At 40.5% G+C, this 12,843-nt stretch overlaps 4 protein-coding genes across 6 annotated transcripts in view; 3 read left to right on the forward strand and 1 right to left on the reverse strand.

Moving 5' to 3' along the window:
• LOC113154500 (major histocompatibility complex class I-related gene protein-like) overlaps positions 1–9,104 on the forward strand; it is a 46,985-nt gene extending 37,881 nt beyond the window's left edge. For both annotated transcript variants that reach the window (XM_033326231.1, XM_033326233.1), the window contains one exon: positions 8,213–9,104. The gene's annotated coding sequence lies outside the window, so the exon portion shown is untranslated. The remainder of the gene's footprint in view (positions 1–8,212) is intronic.
• LOC113154484 (major histocompatibility complex class I-related gene protein-like) overlaps positions 1–12,843 on the forward strand; it is a 166,238-nt gene that overhangs the window by 82,467 nt on the left and 70,928 nt on the right. The gene's annotated exons all lie outside the window — the stretch shown is intronic.
• Positions 1–12,843, forward strand: part of LOC113151986 (major histocompatibility complex class I-related gene protein-like) — a 29,241-nt gene that overhangs the window by 1,939 nt on the left and 14,459 nt on the right. The window lies entirely within an intron of this gene.
• Positions 310–8,205, reverse strand: LOC113154477. 2 transcript variants are annotated; one of them, XM_026348713.1, is made up of 3 exons: positions 7,871–8,205; positions 1,387–7,656; positions 1,009–1,172 (listed from the first exon to the last, which is right to left on the reverse strand). In XM_026348713.1, the coding sequence occupies exon 2, from the start codon at positions 6,816–6,818 to the stop codon at positions 4,569–4,571; it is 2,250 nt and encodes a 749-aa protein (XP_026204498.1). In that variant the 5' UTR covers positions 6,819–7,656; positions 7,871–8,205; the 3' UTR covers positions 1,009–1,172; positions 1,387–4,568. The 2 variants fall into 2 exon arrangements, with proteins under 2 accessions (XP_026204499.1, XP_026204498.1); XM_026348714.2 differs by lacking the exon at positions 1,009–1,172 and adding an exon at positions 310–395 and having other exon boundaries at positions 1,387–8,205.

A 12,843-nucleotide genomic window follows, 5' to 3' on the forward strand; every position in this document is an offset into this window, starting at 1 on the left:
TGTTGTTCAACTAGCTCAACTGCTGTCTTTACTTTAACCCCCTTCAGCTCCTCCCTCAGATTTGCTGTCATACAGTGTTTCTCAACTTGCACAAACATATGTGTGAACACAGTGATATCACTACAACTACAGCAAATTTAAATATTAAATTAAATAAAAAATATTCTTCAGTTCAGTTAAGTTTTTTCTAAAATTTGGTTCATCACCTCACTGTGTTATTCAAATTATAAAGTGGATTATTTAAACTACTAAACATATTTATCTCCATCTGGGATAAAGACAAAGTGTAAATGTTCTTTTCTGGTTCCTGTTCCTCCCTCAGGGTCTCCTGCTGCTGTCATTGGAGTAGTTGTAGGACTGCTGCTCCTGATAGTCTGTATCACTGAAGTCTTCATCTGGTGGAAGAAGAACAATGGTGAGAGACAAAGATAAGTTTGGTGAGAAATTTAATTAAATAATTTAATTTAATTTAATTAGCAGGTTTCACTCTTGGACAGTTTGTAAAAACTCAACACAGTATTTATTCAAAATAAATTAAAGTTCTTTTTTAAAGTGATGTGCAGTAACTTTAGTCGTTGACACAAGTTCTCAGTGGATGAACTGAATATGTGAAGATCTGCTCTTCTACACATGTAGATGTTTATTTATCTCTTCATAGATTTATTTACTTTAAAGTTGAACCCAACATGTACTTAGATTCATGTTAACATTTATCACAGTAATCTCTCATCTATATTTCAGGTTTCAGAGCTGCCAACAGTAAGTTTTATGTTTTATTTATAAATCATTGTTTTATTATTAAGTATTAAATGTGTCTGATTATTGCTGATATAATTTGTTCATCATATTTTTTTTATCTGTCATTTATGTTCAGTCCATTTCTTTCATTTACTTTTGTCTTTCTAATACTGTTATTTTCTAATTTGATAATATCACTTAACGTTCTGCTTCTAGCTTCATCATCAAACAGATAAACTTCAGATCCTCACTGATCACAGTAAGTATTACTTCAACTACAGTACACTGTGTACAGTTGTCCTGCTCTCCTTGTGTGTATCTAACACAATTCAGCAGTAAGCCTAACTCCTTTCGGAAACATGTGCAGAGTCAGGATGTAGCGTCCATAGCTCCAATTTATTGCTCCAATAATGTCTCCAAAACAGAGTAAAAAACTGTAAAACAGAAAATAAACCTGTCCTTAGAACAGTCACAATATGGCTAAAATTAGCTCACATACACAAGAATTGCACATGGAGTAGTCACTGTATGGCACTTAACCCACGATCATTCAAACATCTAATTATCAACAAATACCCATTTTTCATGAATTTCTTCACACAAATAAAGCTTCAATACTGTACTTCTTGTGAAAATGAAGCAACTTACAGACGATGATGTCAAAAGCATGAACACAAAGGGCAGATGTCAGCGGATGAACTTAAGTCCAAGTGCTTGCTGAGAGAAACAACAAGATGGCTGACTTCTTATAACAACATCCTGTCTTTACCACACCTTCAAAGTAAAAGACCGCAAAAATGTGGAATACAACTTGTTCTAATTATTACTCTGAACCTAATAAAAGGCAGAACACTCCCCGTCTGGTATGTGTGAGGATACCATACAAACCTACAAACATTATGCACAAAACATTTAGTCCTTTGTTGTCAGAAGAAGAACGATCTCTGTGACGGGCCGAAGAAACTTCTTCAGGTACCCATCCTTAGTTGTCTTGATCTCGATCTTGCGGACTTTTCCATCCCGTCCAGGAAAGGTTTTGGTGACAAGACCCATAGGCCAGTCGTTACGACAGGTTTGACTGTCTTTTAGCAGGACGATGTCTCCTTGTTCGATGTTGCGACTGGACTCTTGCCACTTGTGTCGAACTTGCAATGTGTGCAGGTATTCACGTTTCCAGCGACACCAGAACTGGTCTGCCAGTCGTTGCACTTGACGCCACTGTTGCTTGTACATGTCCTTCTCAGTGAACTCCCCAGGTGGAGGTGGCACACATTGCTTACGGGTGAGAAGCATGGCTGGGTTGAGTATCTGAGGTACTTCTGGGTCAGAGGAAATGGAGACCAGAGGTCTGGAGTTGATGATTGACATCACTTCTCCCATAAGAGTGCATAGGACTTCGTGAGTCAATCTAGAAGAGGGAGTGCGCGTTAACATTGAGTCCAAAATCCTCCTTGCAATTCCAATCATACGTTCCCACACCCCACCCTTATGGGAAGAGTGAGGCGAGTTGAAGTGCCATGAGCAGCCCTGACTGTTAGTGTATCTTTGAACGTCCAACTCCTTTTGCACTTTGTTAAACTGCAGCTCTTTGCAAGCTCCGACGAAATTAGTTCCACAGTCCGAATGTAGTTGTTTGGAGGGGCCACGAATTGCAAAGAATCTTCTCAGGGAGTTTATGAAGGAAGAAGTGTCCATGGATTCCACAACCTCTATGTGGACTGCACGTGTGCTCAAGCAAGTGAAGAGAACCGCCCAGCGCTTGTTCTTTGTCTCACCACCTCTTGTGCGTCTGGCGGTGACGAACCAGGGGCCGAAGACATCTACACCAGTGTATGTGAAAGGAGGTGAGATGCTCAGTCGCTCTTGTGGGAGGTCTGACATTTTTTGGCTCTCTCTTCTCCCACGGAGTTTTCGGCAGGAGACACATCCGTGCAAGATGCTGCTTATGCATCTTTTGCCACCAATCAGCCAAACGCCGGCAGCTCTTACAGCACCTTCAGTAAATGTGCGGCCTTGGTGCTCAACCTGCTCGTGATAATGTCTTATGAGGAGTGTAGACACATGGTGTTTGCCTGGCAAAATAACTGGATGTTTTTCCTTTTCACTCAGATCTGCTTGGTCGAACCTGCCTCCTATTCTCAACAATCCCTCTGGAGAGAGAGCTGGATTCAATCTTGCCAATGGGCTTTTCTTGTTTACTTCCGCTCCCTTTGACAGAACTTTAAGTTCTTCAGGAAAGCACGCCTTCTGCACAGTGCATTGGATCACTGATCATCAACTGTGTGAGGTCTTTTACACTGGTGCCATCCACTACAAACAGTGGTGTTCTTGTTTGTCGACTTGAAGGACTGTGCCACGTGAATAAGGGTTGCAACTGCTCTTTGCAGTGATTTCCAGGAGGAGAATCTTTCAAATCTTTTAGGATTGAGTGACTCATCGTTGTGGCTTGTTATGCAACTTGTTACGTGTGGTCTGATGTCAACGTCAGAGTCCGGGTCCACAAGCTCAAATACTTGGTGCTGGTCACTTACTGTGTGTGGTTTGTACAAGAAGGCTGGGCCTGTGAACCAGTTAGTTTTAGTGAGGAGCAAGGCTTGAACAGATCTGGAAGCGTGGTCGGCAGGGTTATCCTCGGTGGGCACGTACCGCCACTGTTTCGGCTCTGTGGACTGGCGAATCCTCTGAATCCTGTTGTGGACATACACGTAGAAACGTTTGGACTGGTTGTGTATATATCCCAGCACCACTTTGCTGTCACAATAAAGTGTGACTGCGTTTAGAGGGAGATCGATCTCTTGCACAATGAGTTCTGCCATTTCCACAGCCAGTACCGCTGCACAAAGCTCTAGTCTGGGTATGGTGGGTTCGTTTACGGGAGCAAGTCTGGCTTTCCCTAAAATGAAACCCACGTGAACTCGACCATCTTCATCTGTGGTTTTGAGATATGCTACTGCACCAATAGCTTTTGTGGAAGCATCGGAGAAGATGCAGATTTCTCTTTGCTTAGCTCTGGAAGGAGAGGTGGGGGTGTAAGCACGAGGAATATGAAGGTGTTCAAGTTCCTGTAGCGAGTCCCTCCATGTCCTCCACGCATCGTGTTTGTCTTGGGGAAGTGGAGCGTCCCAATCTGTTCCCTCTAATGTGAGTTCTCGTAACAGAGATTTTCCTCGAATAGTCACAGGGACAACGAACCCGAGAGGGTCAAAGAGACTGTTTATGGTGGAGAGGACTCCTCGACGTGTGAATGGCTTGTCGCTGATGGATACTTGAAAGGTAAAGGTATCCATTTTAACATCCCAGCTCAGACCAAGACTTCGCTGTGCAGGGACCGTTTCTGCCCCTAAGTATAGCTCTTTAATGTCATTGGCATGATCTCCGGTCGGAAACGCTTGCAATACTCTGATGCTGTTAGATGCAATCTTGTGGAGTCGCAGGTTAGACTCTGAGAGGGAAGCCTGGGTTTTTTGTAACAGAGTAATAGCTTCTTGCTCAGTGGGTGTCGAGACAAGTCCATCATCTATGTAAAACTCACGCTCCACGAAGTGTCTGGTGTCTGACCCGTACTCCTGTTCTCCACTTATTGCTGCTCTTCTGAGGCAGTACGTGGCCACGGCTGGAGAAGGGCTATTTCCGAACACATGGACCCTTATCCTATACTCGACAATGTCCTTGCTGGGGTCATTATCTCGAAACCAAAGGAAACGTAGGTAGTCTCTGTGGTCTTCTCTCACAATGAAACAATCAAACATTTGTTCAATGTCTGCCATCACAGCTACTCTTTCCCTCCTAAATCGAATGAGGACACCCAAGAGGCTGTTGCTGAGGTCTGGTCAAGTAAGCAGGAAGCTATTCAGGGAGATGCCGTTGCATTTTGCACTAGAGTCAAACACAACTCTGATTTTTTCAGGTTTTTTGTGATGATAGACTCCAAACGATGGCAAATACCAACACTCCTTTCCGTCCGACAGTGGAGGTGCTGGCTCCGCATGGTTGTTGTCGAATACCTTTTGCATGAAGGCAACATACTGCTCTTTCATCTTTGGCTTGCGCTCTAGTGTGCGTTGTAGTGAAGAGAGACGTGTCATGGCTTGGTTTCGATTGTTTAGCAGAGGAGGTCTCGGTGACCTGAAGGGGAGAGGGGCGACCCAACTGTTGGACTTGTCCTGAAAAACCTGTTCATCCATTACTTTGAGGAACTGTTCGTCTTCGATTGAGAAGGCACGCTTGTCATCGTTTGGAGTTCTCACAAAGACTGTGAGGCCGAGAGTGTCGGTGTCCACAGTACCGTTACTCCAAATGTGAATGGAGCCATTCACTCGACTGGGGCTGATTGCTTGTTTGAGACGGATGCGGTTCATGCAGGGTTTGAAAAGAGTGGGTCTGCCATCTTCTAATACGTTTGTTTTGCTGCTACAAACTGTTGGCTTATGGACCTTTCCCAAACACACATCACCAACCAATACCCATCCAAGGTCTAGTCTTTGAGCAAAGGGTGTATCACCAGGGCCATTAATCTGTTGTCTCACCTTGTGAGCGCGGAGAATGTCACGGCCTAAAAGAAGAATGATCTGGGCATCGTCGTCCAGAGCTGGGATTTTCTTAGCAAGATCCCTGAGATGAGGATAGTGGAGAGCAGCCTCCGGTGTCGGTATTTCCTCACGATTGTCTGGTAAATCGTCACATTCAATTAGCTCTGGGAGTGAAAGGCCAATACCACCATTAGCTGCTTCGACCTGGAATCCCGTTGCCCTCCTGCCAGATGTTGTAGTGAGGCCTGCACAGGTTTTTAGCGTGTAGGGGTATGCGTTAACTTTGATCTTAAACGCCTCAAAAAACTGTGACCGGACAAGAGATCTGTTGCTCTGGTCATCGAGCATTGCATACATTTTTACAGCTTTTTCAGGGTGGTCTTTGGGGTAGACTTTGACGAGACAGATTTTTGAGCAGGATTTTGACTTGATTTTGTTTCCATGGACCTCTGTGCACAAAGGGCCGATAACTGTAGAAGCCGAAGTATCCTGCGTCCCTTGCTCCCCGCCATCATCTTGTGAGGGATTTGAATGTTTGCTTGCCCATTTGGGTGGACCAGGGTGGAGAGCTGTTATGTGACTTTCACTGTCGCACTCATCACATTTCAGCATGACTTTGCAGTCGCGAGCTAGATGAGAAGAGGACGAGCAACATCTAAAACAGATGCCTTGTTCCCTTAAGTAAGTCTTTCTTTGTTCCAGAGTCTTTAATCTGAAGCCACGGCACTTTTTTAGGGGATGTGGCTTATTATGGATAGGGCACTGTTTGGTTATGTCGTCTTTTGATGCTGCTTCGCTTAGAGTTGTGACATTGGTGACCTTAGTTTTGTGCACTGAGATTGCAGTTCTGGGATTGGTACGTTTCGAAAGTGTGCGTTCTGTCTGGAGGTTGTTTACTGCAGGCGTGAAACTGGGATCGTTTCTGGTTTTAGCTTGATAACAGACGAAAGAGGTGAAATAGGAGAATGGTGGATAACTGACCTGATAAGTTTCTTTGAAATTTGATCCTTGAGCAAGCCACTTCTCTTGTAAGTTATATGGCAACTTCTCCACAATGGGTTTTATGCCACGTGCGGTGTCCAGGTATGCCAAGCCTGACAAGTAGCCATCCTCCTTGGCTGAAAGTAGCTCGTTTAAGAGATCCCCCAGCTCCCTCAACTTGTGATTGTCCTTATTTGTGATCTTGGGAAAGTTGTCAAGCTTTGTAAAAAGAGCACTCTCTATCACTTCTGGAGCCCCGTAACATTCGTCAAGTCTTTTCCATACTGATTTCAATGCAGCTACTGGATTAGCTAGATTGACTGCTCTTAGACGTTTGACGTGCTCGGCTGATTCCTTCCCAAGCCATTTTGAGAGTAGGTCCAGCTCCTCACTTGCTGTTAGATCTAAGTCTCTGATTGTGTTGGAAAAGGAGGACTTCCATGCTCTGTACGTTTCCGGATGGTCGTCGAAGTGTGAAAGGCCCGTGCTGACGAGCTCTTTCCGTGCTAGATATTTTGCCATGTCCATAAAGGCTGAAGACTCTGGAACACTTGTGTGAACCGTATCCATGTATTTGGTGAATCTCCCCTGGGATTAGGACTGTTGGGCTCAGATTCTTTGCTGATTTGGGAGTGACTTCGAGTAGCGGGTTGAACAGATGGAATGTAGCCGATTCCCATCTGGTGAGCATGTGGGGAACCTGGTCTGTACTCATTTTTTGGTAGAACATGCCAGGAGTTTTTGACAATATATTCTTTTCCCTTGTAAACAAGCGGTGATGGAAGATTGCGGCGAGGCTCAATAGACTGCTCCGATGGCTCTGGCAAGTGGGCTGATTCAGGGTGTTTGTGATAACAAGCATTTTGGTTTTGAATGTAGTCGCTAACACGGTCATGTGCATTTTGAAGCGACATGGGATAACTTTTCCTGCTACGCACCTCTTCATCCTCTAGCTCCGCTGCTGCTTCCAATGCTTCTGCTTGGGCGTTAGTGGCTGCAGCCTCTCTTTCATACTTCAGTACTTCTAGATTGGCCTCAAGCTTAGCTTTTTCAACTTTAATACTTTTCTCTTTTTCTGCAAATGCTGCACGTGCACGGGCAGCCTCTGCTACAGCTCTGGCCTTTGCTGCTGCAGCACTCACGGATGATCTACTCGAACTGGCACTTTTCCAACTTCCTACTGATGCTCCATCTTGAAATGGTTCATCCATGTTTGAGGTTATCTAGCTGCCGTGTTGTTGTTAGCTAGTTGCGTATCGTCTTTTTGTACTGTCCTGCTCTCCTTGTGTGTATCTAACACAATTCAGCCGTAAGCCTAACTCCTTTCGGAAACATGTGCAGAGTCAGGATGTAGCGTCCATAGCTCCAATTTATTGCTCCAATAATGTCTCCAAAACAGAGTAAAAAACTGTAAAACAGAAAATAAACCTGTCCTTAGAACAGTCACAATATGGCTAAAATTAGCTCACATACACAAGAATTGCACATGGAGTAGTCACTGTATGGCACTTAACCCACGATCATTCAAACATCTAATTATCAACAAATACCCATTTTTCATGAATTTCTTCACACAAATAAAGATTCCATATTGTACTTCTTGTAAAAATGAAGCAACTTACAGATGATGATGTCAAAAGCATGAACACAAAGGGCAGATGTTAGCAGATGAACTTAAGTCCAAGTGCTTGCTGAGAGAAACAACAAGATGGCTGACTTCTTATCACAACATCCTGTCTTTACCACACCTTCAAAGTAAAAGACCGCAAAAATGTGGAATACAACTTGTTCTAATTATTACTCTGAACCTAATAAAAGGCAGAACAACAGTAGTAGTAACAGTACAGTAACAATACTGCTGTGAATGATATTTGAGTAAAAGTGTAAATCTAATTAAATCATTAATAGACCAACATCACAAATTATATATTTGTCTCAAAGTGTTTTACAACGTGTCTCTACAGGATGTGAAGAGGACTCCAGTGACGTTACTGTGACATCAAATCCATTCTTTACTTTTTGTGTTTACAATTAATTTCACATGATAAAGTGGGTTATGTGAGAGTTTTACTCACCTACAACATCATTTAATTCTTCTTCTGAAGTGTAAAAACAAACAAATGTTCTTATTGTTTATGTATCTACTGTGAATCAGGCCTCAGGTTTCTTGGTGTTAAGACCAGTGATGTGAGACACAGTCATACACATCAGTTCACTTTACTTTTCCAGGAGATGCTGTAGCTACAACTAGGAAAACCATAGCACCCTCATAGCACCCCATGATATTTTTATGGTTTATTTAGATGTACACTATTTTTTTTAACTGCTGTTATATAGAATTTAAAATGTAAACATTAATGAAACAATCATGTTAATTGATTCGTGACCTTACATAATTTAATATTTGGCAGTTTAGACACAAAGTCTTTCTCCGTATTGTTGTGAAACTAACCTGAAACATTAATTTGTGGTCTCAACTATCCTCAAACTGAAGAAGCTACTTGGATGAGTAGTGAAACTTCAACTTCATGTTGATGACTGAGAATCTTCACTGTTGTGTACTTTACAGTCATAAACAGACTTATAAACTCTTGTTTCTCCAATGTGTCATGAAATTTAATCCAGTCTTAGAAATTGTATATAAAATACTGATATACTCAGTTCTTCTGGAGGTCCTTTTTGAAATTCATAATATCCAATATTTTTTTGAATACTTAATATAAAACAGTTTTTTTTTTTTTTTTTTTTTTTGGTGGGTGGGGTTGTGTTGTGGCTCCTGTTTTCAGATCTGTTTTTTCTTAAATATTATACCTCTGTGTGCATCCCTCCAGTTAATAAAAATGTTTTTTGACTGTGGTTGAATGTTTCATGTGTTTCAATACATTATGCTACATTCCTCTTTATAGCAAACTGGAATAGGACTAATGACACGAGTGAAAACCATTGTAACTTGATTTACTTTATTTTTTCAATACACTGTCCATTGCTGTTGTCTAATATTATTTTCAATACCTTTTGTAATTGTCCATCCATCTATTGTCCTAAGTGTTTGTCCTCCTAAGGGTCACAGGAGTGTTGGAGCCTTCATCTTATTTTGTTGCCTTCATTCACTGTCACTGTTTTCAGATTTATTTTTAAACTAAAGTGAAACTCTGCAAACAGGCATCTGTCAAAGTAAAACAAAGTGAACCTTAGTGAACTCAAGAGACTTAAAAGACAGTTTGATTAGAGTTTAATTAAAGCAAAATAATTTATCCAAGAAACCTTTTTGTGAAACTTAAACTGGTTTGAGCTGCACTAAACAAATCTGGAAATGTTTATACCTGTACTGTCTACATTGCTTAATCAGAACTATGTAAAGCTGTTTAACAGGTCTTGACAAGAAAGTTGGCAGAATCAGTGGAAACATATAGAACAGAATTTAAGGCTTTAGAACAGTCTAAGCAACATTTTGCTTTGCTAATTCCCAGCGTGCTGTGACATGTTTTGTTTTCAGTATGAACAGCAGCAACTGATTTTCAACCAGATGAGTGCAGCTCAATGTTGTCTTGTGTCTTTTTGTAGAAGACTTCATGTCATTTGACCTAAAACAACAAACTTACCTCATCACAGAGAAAATCAATTCTACAGTATTATAGAAGAAAGGTTTAACAGTTTCTACACTAAGACTTGCCCTGAACACCAGAATATGTTTTTGCATTATGAAAATAGCTCTGTGTTGAGAACAGAGCAGAGCTCAACCATGATGGGACCTTCCAGATGAGTGTTGATCTGAACATTTCTTCAGTCAAACCTGAAGACTGGAGCAGGTACGACTGTGTGTTTCAGTTCTCTGGTGTGAAGAAGGACGTCATCACCAAACTGGACAAAAAATTGGGGCGGCAGTAGCTCAGGTGGTAGAGTAGTCGCCTACAAACCCCAGGGTGAGTGGTTAGATTCCCAGTTCCTCCCGGCTATACTTATTGAGGTGCCCTTGGACAAGACACCGAAACCCCATAGTAGCGCCCACATACTGTCTGGCAGCTGTCCAACCGCACTTTCCCCAAAGGCATCAATAAAGTAATTAACTGGTGTTAGACTGGAATCAGCTAACTGACCAATATTTTCAGTTTCAGAGTTTTGCATTTTCAGACCTACCTTTAGGATCATTCATCACCACTAAAATGTAGGAGAGCTTCAAGGGTGTCCTTAATGTTAACATAGTATTCCTGTGTTCCTGGACATGCATCTCACTTAAAGAGATGTTGGGGGAAAAAACTGATTTTACAGGTTAATGAGAATAATCTGCTCATCCCTCTAATTTACATTTAGCAAAGTCAGTACAACAGTAGGCAGGGCAGCATGAGGAGGTCTTGCCTAAGGACCCCTACTGGAAGTAGGCCACAGCTGGGATTTGAACCCCAGTGATGTTACCAGCGCACTAACCAGCCACTATATGGTGTCAGTTGTATTACCTTCTCTGTCGTCAAGAGTTTTAGTCCTAGAAATATTTATCTCAATGTGTCTTAATTTAAATTACATTAATTTTGCTTTGTGGATGATTCTGAGATTCTGTTTGTTGTCTTATTCATATGATCTGATTCATATATTAAAATACTAAGTGGATTCCATTAATGTTTTCATGTCCTGTAGATTGGTTTCTATTGTTTATTCAGGAACTTTACTGCTACAGGATCACAGTAGATGTCAGAGAACAGTAGACATGCTAAACAGAAGGATTAAGCTGTTCTATGACCTTCTTCTTCAAAATAAATATTAGTGACATTTATGAGACAGTAATTGAAAACATGAAAACGTTATAATATTTGAAACCTGCACAATGGTAGGTCTGTTTCTAAGTTCACCGCCTTACTTAGCACGGCGAGAAATTTCATATCACTATATTGACATAATCCCGTCATTGTGTATTTTATATGAAGCAGATATTTATTATTCACATTCTACATCAAGAATAGAGTCAGTCAGTGATCCAGTATAACTACAAGAAGCAGACATCACTGAGGTTTTATCATGTTTCTCCAAACATAGACTATGAGTATCTGAGTATTCTGTAGTTTAGTTAAACTAATACAAAAACAGTGTCAAACTCCTGCTGCGCTTCCTCCTGAAATGTGGTGTAATGAATGAAATACATAAGTAAAGTATAATTACATCACTTAGAAGATGAAGGTGAACCTCACTGTACGGATCAGCAACAATGATCTTTGTTTGTAAAAACCTCATGTGAGTTATAACTTAAATTAGAAATTAAATTAACACATTAATGATAAACAAAGGTGCAGTCACCATACAATAGACAAAACAATGTAAAGCATGCACAGTACTATAGGTCTATAAAAACATTTAGTCATTTCTTCTGTTGAACTATTACATGAAGGTTAAACCGCCACATAATCAATGTTGATATTTGTAATAAACATCTAAAAGCTTTTTCTGCTGTTGGGCTTTAATAGTTTTCAGAATAACACTGGTTATTGTGTTTGAAGAGAAAACAAAATAGTTAGATATTTATTTCACATTACCAACATCTTAAAGACACATTTCTGCCTCTGTTTTATTTCCCCATGTCTTCATTTCCAACACAGACATACAAGCAGGAACCACCACTGATCACAAGGCACCTGTTTTTTTTTTTCTACCACATCATCAAAAATTGTTTTGTTTTTTTTATAACCAAAATATTTGTTTTTACCATGCTCCTAAACATGTTTTTCTGATACATGACCCCTAGGAGGCTATGTACAACAACAATTTGAAAGTGGATCTTGTTCCAGCCTTAAAGTCCTCGTCAGTCTCTGGAACAGATGTGTATCTTTTACTGTTTGCCAAAGATAAAACGGGCTCAGTCCAGAACTGGAATGGGGAGATGTGTCTCTGATTCCTTGTTATCAACACTATTAATCTCTCCATAAAGTAAAAGATGTAAAGTTAGCAGACATGTGATAAATGATCCAGCAAATATTTGGCTGTGAAATGAGGCAGATGTTAAATGTGTGTAAGTGATGTAATTATATTTAGTTTAAGTTGTGGTAACCTTTGACCTGTGTAGTAACTAAATTAAGAGGCTTTATCTTAAATATGTTGTGTTAAAGTTTGACGACTCATCTTATGAATGTTCTTTTTGTTCAGTACAAACATTTATTTTGATATTTTTCATCTGTTTCACTATTACAACATACAGTATAATAATCATATGTAAAAGGGTTTTAATGAAAAACTGTGGTGTTATTGATGTTCAGTAACTGATGTATGTTTGTTTAAGAGTGATTGAATTGAAGATGTTTGTTTGTGAGCACTAATATTTCACCATGTCCATGTCTGACTGTAGTTAAGTGAGTCGCTAATGGCGTTTGGTCAAGTCAGCTGTTAGTGAAGTTAAAGACTAGATAGAGAGAAGTTTCAGGTAATTTCTAGAGAAAGATACTCGTCCAAATATGAGGATGTTGTTCATTAATATTTAAATATTTAATATTCGGTAAAATTCCTTCAGAGTTGTTATGTTTACATTCAAAATCACTCTGACCAAGAATGTATTGGGACTTTTTACTAAGTCTAACTATAAATATATCTATTGTTTACTTTAGAACACCATTTC

The sequence above is a fragment of the Anabas testudineus genome, chromosome 11, assembly GCF_900324465.2.
Source record: "Anabas testudineus chromosome 11, fAnaTes1.2, whole genome shotgun sequence".
In the NCBI taxonomy this organism is placed as follows: Eukaryota; Metazoa; Chordata; class Actinopteri; order Anabantiformes; family Anabantidae; genus Anabas; species Anabas testudineus.

Bases quoted from the DNA above. Each gene is read 5' to 3' on its own strand.
- LOC113154477 (XM_026348714.2), bottom strand. From the start codon at position 6,818: ATGGATACGGTTCACACAAGTGTTCCAGAGTCTTCAGCCTTTATGGAC.